The sequence below is a fragment of the Drosophila subobscura genome, chromosome E (assembly GCF_008121235.1).
Source record: "Drosophila subobscura isolate 14011-0131.10 chromosome E, UCBerk_Dsub_1.0, whole genome shotgun sequence".
Taxonomy (NCBI): domain Eukaryota; kingdom Metazoa; phylum Arthropoda; class Insecta; order Diptera; family Drosophilidae; genus Drosophila; species Drosophila subobscura.
Window position 1 is genome coordinate 2,782,289 of NC_048531.1, and position 23,328 is coordinate 2,805,616.

Below are 23,328 nucleotides of genomic sequence, written 5' to 3' on the forward strand. Positions count from 1 at the left end.
ACCGCTAAAGTAGATGATTTGGATTACTTGTGATATAAACTTTGAAACTTTAGTGAGTAGGAAGGTACAATGGTAAGCGTAGAAGTGTTTGGCGTAAGCCTGCATGGAGTTGCCATTGGCACAGATCATGGTGTTAGTAGCAAATAATCGAATGATATACTCATTCCAAGGACTACTACACCAAACAATTCATTTAGCTGGAGTCAAACAGCATACTTATTACTAGTAGACATAGCCCAAACCGAATTTCAAATAAAAATGGAAATTTTCGGTTATTTTATTGTCATGGATTCATTGTCGTGCTTTAATGTGGGCCCAAGCCCTGCTTAGATGTTCTCTTATTTATGTTTTGTGAGTGTCAAATTAAATATTTAGTATTTATTATAAAGATCCCAGGTAGGAATTTACTTACCAAAGTGGAGGACAACCATTAAGACTCAGCACTTGTGGTGCGAGAAATTCAAATTAAAACTCCATAAATTACTGCATTACATTTTCATTGTATCAAACATCTTACAGCTTATTCTTACAACTAAACAATTTGTTCTAAAATAGCAAGATCTGGCCAACCTCTACAGTGGCTAAGACCAACGCAGTTGGTACTTAAGCTTCCTCAAATGAATGCGCGTTTTGAAGACAACATCCCACAGCGGACTGCTGATACCATATCCCAGGTCCTGATGCGTAAAATGGTGCTGGTAATGATATCGTTTCATATGGACGATATGCCTGAAAGACGGATTGCCATAGTGTAGGTAATAGTGCATCATGTCGTAGCACAGATAGCCGGCGAGGGCACCTGACAGCACAATTCGCGGTTGGATGAGGAAATAACTTAGTGGGGTGTAAATAAGCATGGCAAGGAATGCTCCTGGTAGTGGGGGAAACACGAGGCGCATGGGGTCAAAAGGTACTTTGTGATGCAGTCCATGGATCATGAAGTGAAACGTGCATATCCACGGTCCACTGTTGCTCTCCAGTTTAATGTGAAACACCCAACGATGTAGAGTGTACTCCAGAAATGTCCACAGGAGCACGCCAAACAAAAAGTAGCCAATGAAAACTGCAAGCTGGAATATATACATCAATGATGAGGAGATTGTCTTGAATAGTATACAGCCATATGCCTACCTGACTCTTGTCTTGCCAACTGCTGTAAATGTCCTCCCACGCACACCACATGATGACAGGAATCCAGAATGTGGGCACCAGCCACCAAGGCGTCTTGGTCAACATTTCCAAATACCATGGGCCGAAGAGCCTTAGCGGCCTGTCTACTGGCTTGTGCACCCACTCATCGTAGCATGTCGTTATGTTGGCTATTTGCGGCAGCATGGCCTTTGACCAGTCCACCAAGTGCTGAAATTGTTTAAAAGTTTTTTTGAATATTGGAAAATGCGGGAAATGTATGTTGTATTAAAGGGTGGCAGCACTGCATATATCGCACTTTCTTTCCTGGCTGACACTTCGATAGTTGCTATTGAGTATCAAATAAAACATTCAAAGCAGGGTGACCTGACCATTTAAGGTATATTATATATTTTTCAGGATATTTTGACTACAAAATTGAGTTCATTGTACCTTTACTATTTATCGGTCCATAATGGTATATTTAATGAAGTTCTTCCATCTATTAAATTCATTTTTAAGGTATATGAAATAATATAGGGTATCAAAACTCGCATACGCATGTTTTTCAAATTTCCCTCGAGGAGTTTCTTTCTTTCCCGTACGGAATTTCTCTTTCTCTCTATTTCTATTTCTCAATGCATGCTCAATGCAGAAACAAATCAATCTGTGTTCGAGATCTATCTCAATGAAATTTTGCAGATTATGATATGTATATTTACGGTGTATTTTTAAAATGAGAAGGTATATTTTGGTATATTTTTGAGGGTTTTGCAGTATATTGATAGTTCCGCGGTCACGCAATTCAAAGACGCAGTTCAGCAGCTCTACTTATTTTTGTGTTTCTTAAGATATATAATAGAACACCACCACCACTTAGTTTAGTTAAACAGTCTTTGGATCATGTCAAATACATCAGTTCGCCCTATACCCACGCTAAAAGGAATTTTTTCAGTGCCGCGTAAGATTTTTCTGGAAACTTTCACGGTCATGGCAACCGTGGTACAATTTGTTTTGGGTTTTATATTGTCTTCTTTTGTGAATGCAGGTGCTACTCAGGGCCGCAACTTTCTCAAGGAAAATAAAGTGAGCTTGCGCTCGCTAGAGAAAACAACAAGTGAAAAACTGGCAGCCAAGGAACCAGTGCGTCCCAAATGGATGCCACCTATGCGCCGCGCAGGCTCCGAGGTGCGGGAATCGAAAGCAGGCCGGCCACCGGTAACCAGACAAAACACTCAGGAAACCAGTCTAACACGCAACCGGAACAACTCTCGTTCGCATCACCAATTGGGCGCATGTGCTCCAGAGTCTGGCGAACGTTTTGAAGGCTTGGAAGAGCGCAATCCTGTGTTTTATGCACCGTCGGTGGAGGCAGCACAGTCGCCGGACAATTACTCAGAACGATGCAACTCTTGCGGCACCCAGCGCAGCTCCACAAGCATTGCCATACAGACGGAGGACATCACCGATGAACTATACCTGACAAATGCATTGAAAAAGTAGGAAGAGACAGCAGCAGCAATACACACGCTAACGTACCATGTTTTTGCTTTTCTAGATGCAGTATTGATGGATCTATGATGGGTGAACCCTCCAATAAATACGACAACGGCTACAGACGTTCCAATCGGTATGACGACGAGGAGGATCTGCTGTCACCTCGCACAAATGGCAAACAGCAGAGTCGCTTCAACGTGAATGAGTTTAACACAATGCCCTTGGCCCACGATGATGATCTAAAAACTGAAGTCGCTTCAGATGAGGAGGCTCCGCTGAGTGCCCGCAGCCGCTATACTGTGGCCACAGTGGAATCAAATGCGTCCACAACATCGAAACGCCGCGAGCACAAGCTGGGCTGTGAGTATATATGAGGGAACACGTGGGTCGTTCAATGCTTAAGCCTTGTTTTTCCACAGCACGCGATGAGTTGCGTCTTCCGCGGTATCTGGAGAAGGAGAAGCGCGAAAAGGCCGCTGCCAAGGAGCTTGCCGATGCACGCGATCCGGACTGTCCACGCGGTCATATTCTGCTCCCGGAGCAGGAACGTGTCGACCACTTGCACAGCGCACAAAAGCGTGAGTCTTACAAAATACTTTCTCAATTTTGCACTTATCCAAAGATGGTTTGCTTGACAGGCTACGATGGTCTCATCAGTGAGTTGAATCACATGCCCATGACCGCACAGACTCTGCGGGTGCGCAACCGCAAGTCCGAAATCGACAAGGAGCTGGCTGTCGTAGATGAGGAGATACGCCTCTACTCCAAGCCCAAGGTGTACATTAGTTCTAGCAAAAATAACTAATTCCGACTGACAACAACTTACTGCTAGTGCCATGAACACTCCAAAAACTATGAACTATGACATGTGCCTTAAGGAGTCTTTTATGAAATGTAAGCTAGTCTTGTGTTAACCAAAATTACGATAAGTTCTCAGTCTCTAGTAAACAAAACACCAGTTTAACATTAAAAACTAATCTGAACAGAACTCACCTCCATGCTCTCATCCAATTGATTGTTGTTTTTGTCTTCGGGCTCCCTCGGCTGCTGCTGCTGCTGCTCCTGCTCCTGTGAGTCCTGGCCATTGTCTACTCTTCGAGCCTGATGTCGGGCCTTGGTTTTGGGTACACGAGTGTCCTCCGGTTTCACTTTGTATTCCTTCATCAGATACATGGCCGCGTCCGAGTGTGGTGGGGCCTTCATGAAGCGGGCCGTCATATCCGCCTGATTGAGGCCCTTGAGCGTGTTTATGCCACCCGGATGCTTGTGCATGAACTTGGACAAGTCATAGTACTCCTGGCGGTATTTCACGATAAACTCAGCCTCCGATCCCTGGGGCGTATCCATTGCAATGGGGTTAAATTCGACTGGAACTGCAATGCAAAACGCGGTCAGACAAGACTACACTTTATGGCTCCCAATATTTGCACAGACTCCCATTGCAGCTTAATAATTACTTTGCGTGCCATCGTAGAACACGTTACCATATTGTTAAACCACTTATCGGTTGCATCGGACACGTTTAAATTAATGTATTAAAGTGTAGTTAGTTGCAGTAAATATTTATCCATGATGTTTCCCTTTAATCTAAGCAAGAGCTTCTCCCATATAAATGTTGGGGCATGGACTGCAGTTTACAATAAAATATTCATGAAAATAGTTAGGTAAAGGCTCTAATTGATGGCCTAGCAGCTTCGACCATGAAGTCGAAAAGCAATTTGCAGGATACCTAAGCAAAGAGGGGGTAATCTATATAATTAAATTGCCGCACTTGGAGCCGCCCGTGCGAACTTGGCATTCCTCAACTGAGGAGTGTGCCAGATGTTTCATTGCATTCCTCAGATCAGAGATGAGCGCAGCACTGAATTCGAACAGACATTTCCATTCTCCTTGCAATTCGCGATTTCTGTTTCTGTCTACGCGCCAAACTAAACGTAGCCATAACACTTCTCCCACTATGTGTACCCTACATTGTATATGAGTAAATAAATGTACATATGTACATACTTATCATAATACTGATATCATAAAGGGGTTGGGTCTATTGGGAAAGCTTGTAAATGCCTGGATTTGGTGTGGAGGAGGACGAGTTGTCGGGTCGTTTGTCAAAGTCGGCCTGGGTAAGCCCACGGGAGGCACCCACAGACAGGTGTCCGTGCAGCACAGGTTGTCTGACTCAACCGATCGGCTCGGCCGGTGCGTCTGCGTCACCTTTGATTAATAGCCAAAGTGTTATCTGACATGTATACAACATTGGCATTATCTAGCAGATGCCATATCTCCCTGGGTTATTATGCTCTGCTCTGCTCTCAGCTCAGACCCTATTGAACGCCATCGTGTATACACGCATTTCATGTGTAGATTCATTAACTGAACTCTGATGTCCTCGAGTTTCGACAGGTATGGGTATATGGGTGTATAACTTTGATGACTCTGTACTTGTGGTTGGTTTTGGTGGTTACCGGTCAAAGGGTGAGTCTCACTATCTTATCACTGGTTGTTCTAATCATTATAATAGTTATTGAACAGTTCCTTCTTGAGATAGGGTAACTATGCACTGTTTACCACACACTGTATTTCGCCACAGACCTGAACGGGATAAATAAATAGATAATGCGCCACAAGAGCCACAACTATTTGCAGAGTGTTTGTTAACTTAAAAGACTACTTCACCATTAGCGAAATTATTTATTTATTAAAGACACACCAGCTAAGTGGCCGGACGAACTCCTTGAACAATGTGGGAACCCACGACCGCACGCAATGCAACGCAACTGGCAACTAAACTACAGAGCCACCCACCCAGGCCTAAGCCGACAGTGACACCGCTGCAGCGTGTACTCCGTTTGGTATTATTAGTACCACTGTTGTGGTGTATAATTCTCCCTCTGCCAGAAGATAGCCGGGGCCGAGCGCCGCCGATAAGCGATAAGATTAGGTCTTCGGCACCAGCTAGTTAGTCCAGTTGAGTTCTCCCGGCCACAGAAAGTGAAAGTGCGTTGGATGGTGTTGGCACACACCCGGAGAGTCTTATCTGGCGATTTGCAAGACATAATGAACAACAAATTTACTATCGCCGAGTGCTCCAAATTTCGGAATACATACCTGATGTGTGCATGTAGATTTTCGATAGCGACCGGCAGATTAACTATTTTATTTGGGATGTCCTCCGCACGGAGGGTGCCGCTTCGAAGCAGTTTTGTTATCTGTATTGGCAGAGCTATGCTAAAGGTAAATACCAAATGAATCACCATGAGCAAGGAACTTTGATTTCGGTTATTAGTTGTGACTCAACCCCAGAGGCAGAGGGAGAGATATGAAAGAAATATCTTTCGATTTGTGTCGAGATAATCATGTATAACGTGTTCAGTGCTTCCCCCCGGGGAACGTCAATCAATCCAACTCCAACCAACTCGCTGATGGAGGGAAACCGCAGATACACAGCTATGGCTTCTGAATATGACCCTAAACCGCGGCTCAGCCCAGTTTTGCCCCAGAACTAGGGAGACTAAATGCAATTCTCCATTACAATGTAATTTTCACCACTGTCCTGACCCTTTTAATCCGGATGAAACATTTCTTCGCACCATCTAAATTCCTTTTTTAATGGAAATACGCTGGTTCTCGCGTTAATTTATGAGTCCACTCTTGGTGTCTGGGCAGCACACTCGCCACACACACGCCAAAGGTGTCAGTCTGTGCCAACAACTCGACGTTGAAGCGCCAAGGGCCAAGCCCAACGCTCGAAAGAACTCCATTTGGCTGGTTGCAGTGGCTGGACTTCTCCTTGATAGCTAATGGTCAAACGGTCAACTAATTACAATCCAATTCGTTAAACATATCACTATCAATCAACCGAATGAAACCGTTCAGTATAGTTTCATAATATCCCACTAGTGGATTATTGAGGAAGGAGAGTGAGTGATATTGGGGGAGTGACTGTCATTAGATGGTACAAACATTAATGCCATTTGAATATTCTTAGATATACATATGAAGCCTGATAAACGTGTAGTACTATCGCGGGTTGGCTAACGTTTGTATTCTTAGTTCACATTTTCGCACGAAACTCGTACTTATCTAAAGTACATAACTATTACTGCCAACAACAATACGATACGATACGATACCAAAGATATAGATTCTATAGTGACTCATGAAATTGTTTCTTCGTAAGCAGCACCCAAGACCTTAAAGATCCGAACGTATGGAGTCATTGGTATGATTTTTACATTAACGGATCTGCTCGTCTTATCAAAGAGTACAGGGTGTGATACTTATATATTTCCATTGCATACCTTCAGGCGGTTGCTTAGTTTGTATTTTTAAAAGATTCGATCATTTTAAGGATGCCTTCGGTGGCTCATATGGAATTTTAGAAAAGTAAATATGATCCCTGATCGATGAATAAACTAGAGATTAAATTCAAGAGCTGTCCAATTGCTATCAAGAGTACATAATGTATTGCGAGGTTCTCCAACTCAACTGTAAGCCGCCTTCAGTGCTACTAAAACTGTTCTAACTTAGAACTTCTAAGCTGTGCAGGGGTGCTCAAACTGTAGCTCCGTCGCTGGATTGCTGCTGAGTTAAATTTAATTGAACTTTTGTAATATTTGGGCTTTATTCCGATAAGCCCGCTTTATTTAAATGTTTACAGTATATTAATAGCTTAAAACTAAGTTGAAATATATCCATCAAAAACCATATATATATTCAAAGTTATATACTTTCAACACACAAATCGTTTCAATAAGTTGGATGCGAATGGTAGCCCTTCAGTGGCCATTTCCGTTGGCGGCCACTTTGGTGCCATTGCTGTGTCCATTGGCATGCAGCTTGCCGCCGTTGGCGATGGACTCCACGGCACAGGGCTGGCCCAATAGCTTGGCCCGCTTCACGGGCGGCTCATTCGTGATGGTGGCAAAGTCAAACTGAAGAAAACAAAAAAAATCAAATGTAATATTGGGGCTGGCAGGGAAACTCTTCAAGGATTCTGTGTGTACTCACGCGCTGTTCCAAAGTCATGTGAGAAATTGGTGGCAGTCCGATGCAGCCGCGCAGGATGTTTTCAATGGCTGCTCGCTGGCGGAACAGCGAATTGACCACTTGAGATCCCTGGGGAACGAGGGGAGCCTTGCACAGATAGCTGAGCAGCGAAAGGACCGGCTTGAATGGCACCCAGGGAGCAGACTCCTTCTCTGCACCGCGCAGCTGAATGCGTGTGCTCAGCTCGCCCAAAATGACCAGATCCAGAATGAGGGGTGTGGCCAGCAGCGAGTCCTCGCAAGTGTTGTGGATCACAAGAGTGTTGTGGCCACCCATCATGATCTCGGAGGTGTACTCGTCCATGGCCCGCTTGCTGTCACCCACATAGGGCAGGTATTTGATGACAACGACATGGTCGGGATGCTCGTTGGCGCCGTAGAGAAGCCTGTTGGAAGCCACCATATCGTCCACCACATTGCTCTTGGATATCTGCCGACGGATGGGTGGAATATTGTTAGTCACAACACAAGGATTGTGTGAGAGTCGACCTACCTCCTTGGAGCGGAACTGCTGGGGAGCAGACAAGTTCTTGCCGTCGTTGTTGCCAAGGTGATTGTAGCTGGCAATGGACACGGGCTTGATGCCAGCACCCACCAGAAAGTCGACCAGCACACTCTTGATCTTGGTCTGGCCGGACTTGAAGTCGTCACCGGCAATGAATACATTCTTCTCCTCGGCCAGCTGGATAAGACCCGGCACAAAGGTGTTTTGCGGCGATCCGTTAATGTAGGTGCACTGCCCGGGGTGTCAAAAAGATTGAAATAAAGGTCACATCTTGTAATCTATTAGCAGGTACAGACTGAAATACTTACACCCTCCGCTACGCTGGCCATGGCAAAGATTGTGGACGGCGACACCTCCGAATGGTTGGCCTTGAGAGAGGCAAGCAGCTCCTGGCTAGTGGTGTTCAGACCTGGCTGCACCTCAGAAAACCGCTCCGTGTTGGCCGTCCAGAGGACAATCACCGAGTCGACACCGCTGCGTTGCTTAAAGTCACGGATGTCGCGACGGATTTGCTCATATTGCTCCTGTCTGGTGCCCTTGATGAGATTGTTGGCCCGATCCAACTGGTTGGCTGCGATAAAGTCCGGGTCGTAGATCGATGGACGGGGCTTAAGTTTGGCCATCTGCTCGTACAGCTGGTCCTGCAGGGCCACATCTAGGACCTCGGCACGAACCATGGCGTCGGCCAGGTGCAGATTGCTAATGTCCCAGCCATCTACCACAATGTCGTTCGGCTCCACCATGGGCAGGAGCTCCTTCATGGGGACGAACACGTCGCTGCCCGTCTCATCCGACCCGATGAACACGGTCGAGGCTTGGGTGATGGAACCGAACCAGTTGGCCTGCTGCACGCCCGTCCGCTTGCGCCACTTCAACTGGCGGCGGTTCGCCTCCAGGGCGGCGGTCAGAGTCGATCCGTTGTTGCCACCCCAGCCCACCAGCATCACGCCCAGCTTGGGCACCTGGCGACCAGTGCGTATCTTAAGGGCCGTAGTCTGGGGGTGTACCTGCAAAGATCAGACGGTGGAATCGCTGATTAGTTTCTGGTCTACAGCAAGCGCAGCCCGTTCAGCCCCACCAGGGGTCCCCAGACCAGCCACGTTATCTCTGGTTTTATCGGGCTGCCACCCAAGAGTCACGTCCCAGCATGAATTATAAATTATGCGATCGCCTGATTTCTGCTTACCGTTCGACGAACCGAACCTGATTTCGATACCGTATACCATTGCACAGCGGAGGGGTATACTGATTGTGCATGGTTGGGTTAGAATATTAATAAATATACAAAGTAACAATGGAAGCTCTCTAAATTTGAGCAAATTAAGGGTTCAATTCCTTTTTCATGCCCAATTTGTTCTTTACTCTACTCTAAAAACTTTTAAACATTCAATTTTCCATTAAGAATCGGTATTTTATAGTCCAAACATAAACATTTTCGTTTGTTGTTTCTTTATTTTATCAGACGACGCGCTTTTTGATTTGAGCCAAAAATAAAATCGACAAAGAATACAGAACGATGATTGCATTAATAATTTATCAACGTGTACGTCCAAAGTCCGGGAAGAATTTTGTCAACTCACTCGCCGGCCGGCATAATTATCATTTGCAGGCGAAACAGAAGAGACGAGAGATTTAGATATTCCCCAAGCAGCACGTGAAACTTTTGCTCTTTCTTGGGCAGCTAAGAGCAAAAGTTCCCCGAGCATTTCATTGTCTATCATTGACCTTGAATAGAGCGACGCCGCCGTATGTACATACATATGTACATTCATGCACCAAGTGTTCCCCCTCCTGCAAGGGGGATGAGATGTAAACAGAGCACAAACGACGAACACAGTTGTTGGAAAAGGGAGGGGGGAATCGAGTTTCCATTCTGTTGGCTCTGCAGCAATCCACTAGCAACAGGGGCGACGACGACGACGACACAACAAACGAAACCAATACGGCGCCTGCGCGCGTAGAACCACGCCACCCACAGTATCGGGTATCAGCAGAGGGCTTAGCTTATCAACAGCTGTTTTCTGGAACTGTTCGAGCAATCAATTATCTGTAATTGTGACTGTGTACTGTACCCATCCACCCACGCCATTTCGGTCTACGCCTAATCGGGAGCGCACATATTGGATATCACTCATTATGAACACAGCCCCACACTCCCATCCCCTGTCTAAACAATGGAAAATTTCCACTGCTCCTAAGCAAATGGCCACGGCTGTAAGTGTGTGTATGTGCAGCTGTAGATGACTGGAACTCGGGCAAGTTCAATGTGAAGGTCAGTAGATGGAATTGAATGTACACACGAGAAAATGAACCTCTTGAAAGATGATGACGAATGCACTCGCACATACACACTGTATTTGCAAGAGCTTATGAACTCTTGAAATCCTTAGGCAACTGGTGTCATCGATTTCTATGCTGTTCTGCTAACCCATCAATAATTCCACACAAATTAGCTCACCTGCAGTTGTCCGCTAGCGGTACGCTTCACATGGGACGTCTGATACTCGTAGTCCGTCTCAATAAAGTCATCGTCCACCCGCACCTTGGGCGAGATGATTTCCAGCGTCGAATTATTTGTGGGCTTCATTTTCAGCAGAAAATTCAATGTTCTTGTGTCTGTGTGTGATTTTGTTTCTTTTTCTTCCTATTCTTATGGCAATTTTCACACCCACACTACTTGTTTTTATCAATTAGCGCGTTGTTTTTTGTTTTGTTACAGGAATTCTTTCCTCACTTGCTGCCGGGTTGCATGCGCGGGAATCCAATGGGTCTACTGACTGGAATATGTTCTGCTGAAGGCAATGAAGGCGAATCGAATGCTTTGCCAAACGGGATTGGAAGCCGCTTTTATAGAAATGTGATACAAATTTCTGCGATTCTTGCGCTCTCTCTCTCGCTCTCTCTCTGTCTGACGCAAGGAAGGTGTACATACGTACAGTAGCGCAAAGCTTAAGTGAACCAGACATTTATTTGTATTCCATTGGAGCCAAAAATCTTCAACAAAACAAGCTTTAACCTTTAATGTTTAATGTTTTTGGAGTAAAAGCTTTGGTTTGTTAGAAGTTTCACACTTTTATGTTTGAAAAGCTCTCTTGTTCATTTAAACTGGGAGCCACTGTATGTGAAAATACCATGTGCTGACTCTCACCGCTCTCCCGGGCTCTGTAAAGACTGCGAAGAGAACATTTGCTGTATGTTTGTGTGTGTGTGTAAATGTGGGTGCGAATTGGTCATGTCAATCAGCTCAGCACAGGCCACGAACCCTTCCAAAAGATCATGGCATGTATTTAAGGAAAATGTAATAGTGAAAGGTTAGATCTCTATGCGTCATTTTCCAATTCCTACTCTCTCTCTATCCCTCTCGATGGTAACGTAAAATGAGAGAGTGATGGTCTCATGATTGGACAAATCAATCAGAAAAAAAAGATGCACAGAATGTATCTTTGATGGATTGGCTAACAAATTGAAAGATCTTTGTTTAACATATTAGTAATGGAATTTAGTCATATGTTATGTCCACAGCCTGGCCCATTTACTACCCCAGCAAGACTATTATATTTAAAGTTGACTAGAAAATACTCCTCGATTCTATTATCTGATGCCTAGCAGTCGTTCATGGGGTTACAACTTTTGAAATGACCCTCTTAATGGCTCCCCAATACAATTTCCTGTTCCTAGAATCTTCCAGAAACATGCGAATCTTATAAATGAAAAACTTTCCATTGTTACAGTCAATTGAATGCAAACCGAGTTCAAATTACGAATTGTTTCTTAATAAATATGGTGGGTCTGGTTTCTTTTGATGAGCCCAAGTTGTGGTTTGGTTCGGGATTGCATAACAATCACCGTCAACTGATCGGTATGTGTCCACTTCAGAAGTTTTCCATAGAATCACAACGAGAGCCGTATTGCATAAATGTATCCTATCCTGTTGGTCTGGGTCTATCGCCAGATCAGGCACATGCTCTCGTGGGATGCGTCTCATTTCCCCCAATGGAACCCTTATCCACTTCCTGTCGCGTGGGTTTTCCTCCACTTGAATGGACATACAACGATTGCATTTGTATAAAATAGTTGTATTTTGTGTGTTACAAAGCGATCCATGTAGATATACATTTGTATGTTTAAAATACCTAAAGCATTCGAATGTGTGAGTGAGTTGGGCAACATAGGGGATAATATAAATATCCTAAAATTAGGATAAGTTCACAGTGCTCATGTAAGTATTGCCTACATATCGGAAAGGCTATAATTTTGAATAGTGGGATTACTTATGCTAAAGTTATGTACACTTGTGTTAATTCGACTAATAAGTATGAATAAATCACGATAATCACACTCTAATACGCACAACAATTTCTTTGAGTGGGGCCACAGAAAAGTGTGTAGTGTGCTCAAAATCAATATGAAAGCAAGTGCAAATGATACAATCATCACTTATGGGTAATACTGCAACTAATTGTCCAGAAACTCCCACTCGCTCGACGTGTTGGAATCGCTTGTTGCTGGGGTTTCCTTTCTCAGCGGGTCTCCAGCCCGCCGAAAGTCGGGTAGAAAGCTCGTGTACTCCTCCTCGTCCGGATCATCCTGCAGGGTCAGTGTTGCTTTCGGCTTGCTCTTGACAAACTTCAGAGGTGCCACTTTGGGCTTCAGCGAAGCAGACGCACGAATCCCGTCTATCGGCTGGCCCGCATTGTAATCGTCGATGGGTTGTATTCCTGGTGGAACTGTCTGCATACTGGCCTCCTCTAGTCGGGTGGGGTAGCAGCTGATTAAAGACTCTGTCAAGTGCGTCGTCTGGGCATGGGCGGCACGCAGCTCCTCTTGGGTGAGTGGGGCCAGGTGCACCTCGGGCAGGTCCAGCTCGGCAGCCAGAGACTTGGCCTTTGCCGCCACGGTCTTCTGGAGCGTGGTCGGGCTCAGGGCGTCGGGCAGATGTTCCATAAAGGCGCTCTTCAAATCCAAAGGCGAAGCCAGGCCATTGCTGCACGGGGTTAGAGAGATATCTTTGGTGCACAAAAATAGGAAAAATCCACGAATACTCACTTCTCCATCTGACAGTAGCTGGCCTCCATTATAGTGGCAGCACTTGTGAGTGGCAGCTTCAACTCGTGCGTCTCGTGACCGATTTCAACGACGCCCAAGCCACTGTTCTGCTTGCCAACGGATGGCTTGCGTTTCCTAGTGGAGGTCGTGCCTGTGGTGTGAACTATGGACTGGTCGAAGTCCATTTCGCCAATGCGACGAAAGATATCCAGGCGACGATTCTGCTGAGCCAACGGCGACTCCACGGCCAGCTCAATGGGAACATTCAGATCGAGTTTCTCGACAGGCGGCAGCTCAAAGCATTCCTCGGCACTGTGCAGGGGCTCCGCTTGTAGCTCCAGCGGTGACTCCAGCTGGGAGTAGTGCGAGGCGCCCAGGACTGGAACTGGCGGCGGCATCAACGGATTAAATATTACTTTCGCCGTCTTGTTTGGCGGCTCCGGCAGTGGAGCCAGTCGCAGCAGGGAGCGCTCGCCTTCCAGAACAAAGATCTCCTTGCCGTAAACACAAAAGTCGAGAATCTTGCGGAACCCACGCGCCACAGCCTCCACCTTGAGGCGGTCCATGTTCAGTATATACAAAGTTGTATCGTCGTGGGTCACCAGCAAGGAGTCCTGGCCATCGTACAGATACAACTGACGGAAATTGCTGCTAGCCACGTAGGGCACTTCGCCGTCTTCTTCACCAGGCTCGGCAAGTTGTGGCCTTGTGTATGGGTCACTGCGCGGTTTCGGGTTTAGTATGGGGATCTCCCATGTGGGACTGCGCAGCACAGCATCCTTAAACAGAATGGTCTTGGACACATTTCCGAAGGCGTCAGCCATCCAGAAGCGCATACCAGGGCGCCCGCAAATGAGTTGTGGCTGGCTGCTCGACAACTTTTTAAAGAACACGCCGCCGCAGTCGATGAGCTGCTTGCGATCCTTCTTGCCCACCTGGGTGATGTGCCACTGTGCGGTTTGTACGTCGCGCTGGCACACAATACAGCGGTAGAGTGTGGCCACTAGCAGGTGGCTCTGGTGCACGCTTAGCTGGACAATTTCATAAGCTTCGCTCAGGATCTCCACGGATTTGCTTTGGTGCTGGATGGGAAAAACTGTGGTCATTGGTGTTCCGCTGATGCTCGATTGATTGTACCCACCGTTTGATAGTCGAATTCCGTCAGCACCACAACACCTTGACGGTCGCCGGAGAAAAGTTTCATGCCATTCTTCGACCACTCGCAGCAGCTGACCACACACCGGTGCAGGTCGCGGATGGTGTAGCGTTCGATGGGTTTACTGCGCGTACAGGGCGCCACCAGATCCAAGTCCTGGGGCAGTTCCTTTTGTATCTGGAATATGCTGACTTGCCCATTGGCGCATCCTGCTGCCACCATGTACTCCACGGAGTTGACTATCTTCACGCACGAAATGCGTGTGGCAACCTGCAACGAAATTGTGTGCGGGGGAATCACACGCCACCGTTAGCCGACTTTATGAGTAAACGACACGCAAGGGATTGGGATGGGCCATTCAGATGGATTGCCAGCATGAGTCATAGATTACCTCCGACTTGAGCTTCTGCATCTCGCCCGTTTGGCGATTGTACCAGAATACAATGCCCGCATCGCTACCCACGGCCAGGAATTCGTTTGTTCCATCGACGCAAGTTAAGTTGAGATTGGCCGGAAAGATTCCACGCTGCAGTCGTGCCGGAATGCGATCGATGACATCAGTTAGCGGCGCCCACTCCCGTATGGAGCACAACTCCTTGCTGTTGGCCATTCTCAGCTGGCTCTCCTCTCAATGCGAATAACAAACAATTCAGTCCTAATCTAATCCGGCTGTCAACAAAAAGTACACACTCCTAGCTGAGCTGCCAGGTGTCCGGAAAAAGGTCACATCTGGTAGCGCCAGTAACAATCGATAGCAATGTCTATCGGATATGCTTTACATTTTATTATTAAAAAAAAATTTCGCCAAGTAAGATTTGAAATAGCCGTCTGACCCGTGTTATACGAAAATAGAAGTGGTAAAGAAATAGCAGCCACTCCCGCACCACACAGCAGCACCACACCACATCGTTTTATACGACTGGCGTAGATAAAAGTACAAAAGCAAACCTCCCCCATTGCTAGTCGTTTGGGGTAAAGTTCACAAAGCCCATTGCCAACGGCGGAGCTACACACGACAGTTTTCAGCCGTCGCCATGGCCGACAACAATAATCTACGAACCGCTGTGATCAACGAGACACCTTTACTGCCGCCGACGAGCATCGCTGGAGCTGGATTTTCCAGTGGGCCTCCGCCAGATGCAGTGCTGCGTACACCCTACGCCGGCAATGTGCGCGCTCTACCAAGCCTCGCCCCACCACTCCCACAGTCGCCGTTTCAACAGACCCAATACGGATACGGCGGAGCATATGGAAACAATAGCTACGGTGGTGGTTATGGCAGCTACAACACTGGAGCAGGGTTCGGCGGTGGATTTGGAGGAATGGGCCAGTTTGGTGGCAGCTGGGGTGCTCCGTACAGGTCGTATGGCGGTGACTTTGGCGGAGGCTACAACAGATTTGGCGGCATGGGCGGTATGGGTGGCATTGATCCGGAGCAGCGTTTTATCCAGATGGCCGAGGCAAGTTCGCGCCCAGCGTTCCAGAGTATAGAGTCCTTGGTATCGGCCATTGGAAACATTGCCTCCATGCTGGACTCGACATTCTTTGCGCTAACAAGCTCATTTCGGGCCATACTCGGCGTGGCAGCGAACTTTGGACGTTTGCGCAGTGTTTTTGCGCAGTTCTGGACGACATTTGCCATCTTCCGTGGTCTGAAGTGGATCTACAGAAAGTGAGTAGCAAAATAGAAAACAGATTGAGGATGCCTCGGCGTCTGCCTGGGGCGTCAAACCGGATGCTGTACTTGGTGTAAACTTTGGCAGAGCTCGTTCCTTTAGACACTGGCACATCGTCCTCAGAGCTGAATGTTGAATTGAAGTCTGACATGTTTGAATAACTTTGCTAGTTTGAATATTATTATACAAAAATAATGTACAAAAATTAACATAAATATCTAAGGACCGTTCTCTACGACTAACAAAATTGAAAACATTGTCATTACCCAAATGTAAATACTTGCAGAATTCTTTTCTGGCTGCGATTGTCGAATTTGGATCCTTCTTCGGAGGCTTTTAAGAGGGCCTTTGCCGACGCTCTCAACGAGAACAATGGTCAGGCCGGAGGAGGGCCACAACTTCCGCGAAAAAGAACCTCGCCCTGGCCGGTATTAGCCTTCATCAGCTTCATATTCACAGCCCCCTATCTGATCATGAAGCTAATGGGCACGGTGACGAACACGGCCCAGGAAGAAGGTACGCCGCCTTATGCACATTGCACACTTGCTTTATCTAATCACGAGCACTTTGCTCTGGCCATGTGCTAGTAATCTGGCCGAGATAAGCCGTGCGAAATGTCGAGATAAGCCCTCGGTATAATTCTTTTACGTTTTCATTCTCGCAGCCCGCAATCCATCCAAATGGATCGCACCGATTCACACCAATGCTGTATACGATTTCACGGGACGCAATCAGAGTGAACTTTCGCTGAGTGCCGGCCAGTCGCTCCAGGTGGCCCCCCGCGAGATCCAACAGACTCTCAACCTGCTCAACACCGGCTGGGCCTTGGCCACCACGAATGGTCAGACTTCAGGCATCATTCCTATTAGCTATGTAAAATCGCCACAGCAACTGCGGCAGGAGAATCAGGAACAAGTGAAACACACACAGTCACAGCCACAGCCGCAACCAGAGCTGATGAATCTGTCGGCAGGTGCTTTTCCGGCACCGCCGTTGGATCAACAAATGAACTACGACTTCAACCTGGCGGCCCAGCAACAGGCGCCCCTTGGCCCACCCTCAATATCGGCATTTGAAGAGGGATTCGCTTGAGTTGGTCCAGCCAGCCTGGCCCCTGTGTAGTTTAAGTATCTTCGATTGACCTGTTGTATTTTAAGATAACTTCCGCCTTCTGTAAGTATATTTCCATTTAAGGCCTTTGAATTTGTATGTAAGACTGCTCTGCTCTGCGATCCGATCCCAATGAACTAAAGTAAACTACAAACAAACCAGGAGTTCCACGACTCATTTCCATCGCCCTAGACTAGAGGTTGAGTTAGCCTCTAGTCTAGGGGTATGCAAATAGGGTGAAGAAAAGTATAGATGTTTTCTTTGTTTATATCATATTTTACAATATGCAATTTACTTTATTAACTCGTCACTCGATTCGTTTGTCAGTTATTCCCATTGCGTGCATCTGTATGCAATCCAATCATTATTAATTATTCGATTTGTTACACAACTACATGCTCGACACTTACATTTAAACGCACTCTATTTGACTTGTCTACTAATTTGTAATTTGGATTTGTATCCACTTGAAGATTGTATAAATTCTGAAAATTTATATTTCGCTTGTATTTATTTTTATTGCTAAATTGGTAGGTTGATTATTTTGCATTCATCCCATCGTCTTTACATTGTTAAATGTCATGGGACGTTCCCACTGTTTTAGATGGTAGAATTAAACATATTACATATGTGTAGGGGGATGTTCTTCGTTTCGTTCAACTCGCAAAACAAATTGCAGTTCATTTTGGTTGTTTAAAATTGGGGTGCATTGTATTATCCAGAGACATTTACCCATAACATGATCGCTTTCGCTTTAGTATTATTCATTTAGGATTGAGGAGAGGCGGCAAAGGGGAGACTCGTACTCGTAACAACTAAGAAATAACATTTTCTTCTCGTTTTCTGGGGGATTGCTTAATCTGTGTGTTGTGTACACTCCGCTTAACTATGCAAATTACTTTTTAAAAACTTCCTTTCAGCTTAAACATAAATCTTCAAAGATACAAGGGGGACATGCGTATGCAAAACCATTTATTTATGGTTCGGTTTCCCCATGTTGTTTATACGATAATTATAGCAATATTGTATAACTTAATAAAGTCTCATTGAAAGTTAAACAAAACCAACTGTGTGGGTGGGGTGATTGGGAGGCGGTGTAGGGTTGGGGCGCCGACAAGTTTAACCGTGTGGTGGGGGTCGTGGCAAACCTAGCAAAGCATTGATAAACGTAAAACTAAATGTATCTTCTGCATCCGCAGCATCTGCATCCCCTTCCGCATCGGCCATTGCATGTGCAATGTCAGCGGCATCGTCAGCTCAATCTATGTCATCCTCCAGCTCATCATCGTCCAGCTCCAGCTTGAGACCTTGAGTTGTGTTTTGTGACAAGCTCTGAGAATCGTTGTACACAGTGAACTCGGCATCCTCGTCGTCGGAATCGTACATGGTCTCGCCAGTTTTTCCTGCTCCATACGCTAAAATCAGAAACGGAATGGTGTTGCAGGTGTTTTGTCTTGACTTTGATCCAATATGAAACTTACCTTCCACATATTTGGCTAGATTTGGTGGGACCCAAGTCTTCACACGCTCAATGTTCTCGGGCGTGCACTCACCCTTGTCCAAGCCTACAATGGTTAAGAAAATCAATCAGATTACTGATTACAATCTGATTACAGATTACTTACCCAAACAAAAACCCATACGCTTGAGGACCTCAATGTCATCGTGCATTTCAAATGTCTTGTCGAACTTGAAGATGTATTCGGACCTAAATGAGAAGGGCAGGGGCAGAGCATCGTTATAGTAGAACTATGTTGCGGGAACTGAGAAATGCTGGACTCACTTGTCGTTGGTCACGCTGCAGTTGATCTTGGTCGATTTGTGCGTATTCACAATGATGAACGGCAGCTGACATGATGCATTTGCTGAGGGCACCACGCCCTGGCTCTCATTCCGCTTGTTTCGCTCGACTAGGCCTTTGAATGCTACATGCTGCATGATCATTTCGCGCAGCATATCGTTCTTCTGTTTGATGCGCTCCCTCCGGAGACTGTTCTCCTCTTCCAGCGCAAGAAATTGCTAAGGAGTTGACAAGGACGTAGCATTAGTAAGCAAATTCCTAGAACTCCTGTTGACTCGCACTGTCTTACCTCTGCTGAGTTGGCGGGCAGTCCTATCCAGCGTATTTCCTTCTTATCCTTAGATATAACATTGATTGCCATCAGTACGTTGAGCGCATCGTAGACACGACGTCGGATATTCTTTTGATCACAGTTGCTGTCGTATGCATTGTTTTTCATTTCTTCGCTGACCAGTTCGTCGGCCACTTCATTGTATGTGGTTTTGCCCTTCTCCTGCACCTTCTCGCACACCTTCATGGAGAAGTGGCGCAGACCCTTGCCGGCCTTGTCCGGCTTGCGTTTCCTTTGTACTGACGAGGATGAGGCGGACGTTGAGTGCATGTTGCTCTGTATGGCATGGCTATTAGGATCAAGAGAGCGATCAGTTTAGTTCGTTTCGGTGAGGCATTCTCCTTTTGCTGGAAACTTACAGTTTTGACTTCATTTTTATTGGATTATTTGGCGTAAACCTCACGAAGCGTTCCTTTATCTGTTAATGCAGGAACACACATTCGATTAGTGGCGCATGGAGTGGGAGTGGAGTGCCGCGCTACTTACCACGTCGTACATGTCGCCGCCCACGCTGGCGCCCTTCTGTGCAGATCCAGTTGTGTATGAAGTATCTGTGTTTGTTCAATGGATAACGCATGAGTACCGACCGATAGGTTGGGTTGGGTGTGTATTGTGGCTTACTTTCTGTTTTTGGAATGACCGTACCGTTGTCCTGCAGTCGGATGAACTGTCCCTGATTTGTGGTGCCCTGCAAAGAATGGGAATCGTTAGTTAGGCGGGGATATACTACGATCGAAAGTAGTCTTACCATCTGACTGAACGCGCCCATGCGTCCAACGGTGCCAATGCCACTGCCATTGCCACTGTTGCGCGCGGAAGAGCTAGTGGCATACACCACCGAAGACTTTCCACTATTCATTTCGGATTTCACTTGTGCCGGCTTGCGCATTGTCGCTATTTGTCCTACAAGTAGATAAATGCACTTTCAGATTGGATTCACTCCAAAGAACTAAGATATATTTGATAACACGATTGTGTCAATATCCCCACCACATGCATACACATCAAAAACATCATTGGCATGTTTGTATGTGTATTCGACTATCGTCGGTGTGCAGCCCTCGCTGTGAGGCGTGTGGAGTGGAAAGAACGAGCGCGCGCAACTGAAAACGACTGCAACAACAGCAAATTAAAGCGAAAGCACATATTTACAAAGCAGAATATTAAGGGTGCATATGTGTATATCACACACGCACACAATCATGTTCACTCTGTGGAATTCACCTCCTGTGGCATGGACGAGAATACAGCAGCAACCCGCAACCAGATCGCTTAGGGTTGTTGTATGTTATATTAAAATATTCATGGTACATAATACATTAAGTATTCAATGTTTGAAGCAAAAGTATCTTCTTTTGTATACAAGATCGAGACATGGTGGCATTGTTTTTTTATTTTTATTGGATTTATAAAGATTTTAAAGCAGACCATGAATTTGCATTCGATATGGAGTCAAAGACGCCCCCAAATGATTTCTACATGATTTTTACATGCATTTTTGCAGGGTATAAGTGAGAAGAGGTGAAGTTCTAGATTATCTAGATGAATATCGATATTTTTATAGTCACTTTTCCCGCTCGTCTTCACTACTTTTTCAGTCGTGGTTAGACTCATTTTTAAAAAGTATCTGGTATTTGGTTGGAATTTGATACATAATATCATAGCAAAAGATAAATATACTCCTAAAGGGGTTCAAAAATGATGAAAAATGTAACCAATAACTAGAATAAAAAGCCTATAGGGTCAGATTAGTTGCATGCATCCCTGGTTTCCCACCTTTACCTTTGTAACCGGCTTTTTCTAAGCAATTCAAGTTTTTTTACATCAGCTTCGCTCGATATGATAATTATTCACCTGTCGCCTGATATTTGCATAACCATAACAACAGAGCGAGTGGTCAAGGGAGAGACCAAATTAGGGCCTACGCTCTCAAACTCCCAGAACAGGAACAAGCCAACCCGCGAGGGTCTTCGAATAAAAATATCTGCCAACTCTCTCACTCTCTCACACGAACGCAACCAACCTTCAAATGACGCACACAGCGGCTTAACTACAGGCATACACGCCTTGGGTCAGCCAGCGGGGCATATTGGAGATCGACTAACTTTAATTCTTTAAATGTTTGTACTAGATTAACCCTTCTGATACAACGCAAAAATATACAAACAAATAAATCCTTTCGAAGAAGCACAAGGAATCACTGTAATTAGTAGTGGGACCGTGGTTCGATGCTCATTCATGCAAGCATCAAACACATACACGTGTATTCCAGTCGCTACACGCTTACACATGTTTGATGTTTGCCCGTTTTGGGGTTTAGTTTTTTTTTTACCAACGCGATTATGTATTTGTGTGTGTGGCATTGTTGTTCTTGTCTCTAGCCTTGTTCTCTGGCTCTCTCTTTCCCGCTCCGTCTTTTTCTGACTGCGTGACACATTGCGGAATGTCACGCAGTTTTTATAAATTTTCTTTTGCTACTATTGTTATTCAAAATCATGATTATTCATGGCTGTGAATGCAAATATTGCAGGTCTATAATGCAAAACGTTCTTCATACTGCATGTGGTAGGTAGCGTAGCAGCGCTTCCACGACCGCCTGCGGCTGGGCTGCAATCAGCTGTTGGCTGTCCGATAAAATAAAAGGGGGAGAATAATATGCCCATGTATGTGTGTATGAGGGAGCGCGCCAACTGGGCGATAGTTAAATGGAAGGTGGGGTGGGGGCAGAGAGAATACACCGATTTTGGTACATACACCTAAATCAGCTCTCTCTATGCCGCTTTTCCCTTACTTTAGTTTATTTAGTTTATCCTGTTCTGCAAGTTATTGTTTCTCAGTTGTCCCTGCTTGCTTCTCGGCCACAAAAAGAGTATCAAACGATGAATATTGTCAGCAAAAGAAACCCGAAAAAGAAAAGATGGCGTTTACGCTCCCCATGCAACTTTGTAGTATCGTATCGCGCCCGCCTCCATATGTGCGTGTGCAAGAGTGTGTGGGTACTACTGCTCCGTTCCTCTGCCCCTGATAATACACACACACACACAACCAAATAGAATGCTCATTAATCAAGGCAGCCTCGAAGTCCTTCCCCGTAATATGGGAGAACCCTCAAGGCTCTTCTGTTGTCACGGAGGAGATAACGAGATAGATACGGGAGGGAAATTGGCGGCCCCCACTTACCGTGCTCATCTTGAAAGAAGAAATTCACTTCATCCGTTTTAGCTGCACCGCTCGCTGCTGCTGCTGAAGAGTTATGCGCCATTTTAGGAGTAGCTTGGTTGTTATTGTTATCGTGTGTTCCACTCCTTTCATAGAAAACCAACCAGGTAGGCAGGTGCAATAGTGTCGACGTTGCCGCTATGGCCGGTGCCCCGCACAGATAGCCGACTGTTGCCTCTCGCCCACTCACTCCCCACAGCACTGCTTCGCTTTGCGTTGCTTTTCTGGCTGTCACCTCCTAGAGGGCCGCCAAAAAAAGAAGTCTTGAATAGCAAAAAGCACGTAGCCGCAACGTGTGTATGGGTGGCTTAGTGTGAGTGCTGTGTTCGTTGTTTGTGTGTATTTTTCACTGCATTTCACTATTGAAACACGTGTGTAAATTCGGTCTTTGCCTACACTTTTATGCACTTAGGGATCGGTATTAATGGGTACAATATTCGATGTAGCTCGAGTCAAAATGGCGAGCGCGAGCGCATTTTTGTTCACTTCCAGCCCAAGAGCATTTTTTCTTGTCACACACACACAGCGGCGGCCGCAAAATTGCTTTGGTGCCTATTTTCGATGGCGATTTTCGCTTACTAAACGCACTTCGATTTTCAGAAACAATATCGCAAAAGATTCCCCGAAATGCACTCTTTCGCGTGGTGTGTTTAGATTCGAACAATTTGTAACTTTTAACGGAGCACGATATGCACAAAATTTCCACCAAGTCGTTGCTTTTTCGTTTTCATGTGGGAAAGGCAGAGCAGGCCTGTGTGCGGGTGCGAATGAAATGGCAGACAGTGCGCGCCAATTTACGCATCAATCGAGCTCA

General features: G+C 45.9%; 6 protein-coding genes across 8 annotated transcripts; 2 read left to right on the top strand and 4 right to left on the bottom strand.

The window, feature by feature from the left end:
* Positions 1-480: 480 nt before the first annotated feature.
* Positions 481-5,471, bottom strand: LOC117890641 (dihydroceramide fatty acyl 2-hydroxylase FAH2). The gene is made up of 4 exons (XM_034795593.1): positions 5,333-5,471; positions 3,619-3,998; positions 1,132-1,359; positions 481-1,070 (listed from the first exon to the last, which is right to left on the bottom strand). The coding sequence occupies exons 2-4, from the start codon at positions 3,970-3,972 to the stop codon at positions 582-584; spliced, it is 1,071 nt and encodes a 356-aa protein (XP_034651484.1). The 5' UTR covers positions 3,973-3,998; positions 5,333-5,471; the 3' UTR covers positions 481-581.
* On the top strand, positions 1,922-3,598 carry LOC117890640. The gene is made up of 5 exons (XM_034795591.1): positions 1,922-2,089; positions 2,177-2,627; positions 2,687-2,985; positions 3,045-3,203; positions 3,264-3,598. The coding sequence occupies exons 1-5, from the start codon at positions 2,032-2,034 to the stop codon at positions 3,428-3,430; spliced, it is 1,134 nt and encodes a 377-aa protein (XP_034651482.1). The 5' UTR covers positions 1,922-2,031; the 3' UTR covers positions 3,431-3,598.
* Positions 5,472-7,227: 1,756 nt separating the features above from the next.
* On the bottom strand, positions 7,228-10,990 carry LOC117890897 (inositol-3-phosphate synthase). Its single transcript, XM_034795991.1, has 5 exons — positions 10,634-10,990; positions 8,484-9,182; positions 8,164-8,406; positions 7,633-8,100; positions 7,228-7,556 (listed from the first exon to the last, which is right to left on the bottom strand). Exons 1-5 carry the CDS (start codon positions 10,760-10,762, stop codon positions 7,401-7,403), a joined length of 1,695 nt encoding a protein of 564 aa, XP_034651882.1. The 5' UTR covers positions 10,763-10,990; the 3' UTR covers positions 7,228-7,400.
* A 1,249-nt stretch (positions 10,991-12,239) lies between these two features.
* Positions 12,240-15,067, bottom strand: LOC117891792 (WD repeat-containing protein CG11141). Its single transcript, XM_034797464.1, has 4 exons — positions 14,769-15,067; positions 14,363-14,647; positions 13,222-14,303; positions 12,240-13,159 (listed from the first exon to the last, which is right to left on the bottom strand). The coding sequence occupies exons 1-4, from the start codon at positions 14,985-14,987 to the stop codon at positions 12,631-12,633; spliced, it is 2,115 nt and encodes a 704-aa protein (XP_034653355.1). The 5' UTR covers positions 14,988-15,067; the 3' UTR covers positions 12,240-12,630.
* A 107-nt stretch (positions 15,068-15,174) lies between these two features.
* Positions 15,175-17,659, top strand: LOC117891795 (probable peroxisomal membrane protein PEX13). Its single transcript, XM_034797469.1, has 3 exons — positions 15,175-16,049; positions 16,340-16,569; positions 16,718-17,659. The coding sequence occupies exons 1-3, from the start codon at positions 15,412-15,414 to the stop codon at positions 17,143-17,145; spliced, it is 1,296 nt and encodes a 431-aa protein (XP_034653360.1). The 5' UTR covers positions 15,175-15,411; the 3' UTR covers positions 17,146-17,659.
* Positions 17,660-17,809: 150 nt separating this feature from the next.
* LOC117891794 (transcription factor Dp) lies at positions 17,810-23,296 on the bottom strand. Of its 3 annotated transcripts, none has more exons than XM_034797468.1 (10): positions 22,476-23,296; positions 20,044-20,198; positions 19,941-19,983; positions 19,782-19,846; positions 19,655-19,713; positions 19,254-19,587; positions 18,947-19,182; positions 18,789-18,871; positions 18,645-18,728; positions 17,810-18,578 (listed from the first exon to the last, which is right to left on the bottom strand). In XM_034797468.1, the coding sequence occupies exons 1-10, from the start codon at positions 22,555-22,557 to the stop codon at positions 18,421-18,423; spliced, it is 1,299 nt and encodes a 432-aa protein (XP_034653359.1). In that variant the 5' UTR covers positions 22,558-23,296; the 3' UTR covers positions 17,810-18,420. The 3 variants fall into 3 exon arrangements, with proteins under 3 accessions (XP_034653359.1, XP_034653357.1, XP_034653358.1); XM_034797466.1 differs by having other exon boundaries at positions 19,917-19,983; positions 22,476-23,295; XM_034797467.1 differs by having other exon boundaries at positions 19,254-19,584; positions 19,917-19,983; positions 22,476-23,294.
* Positions 23,297-23,328: the final 32 nt, after the last annotated feature.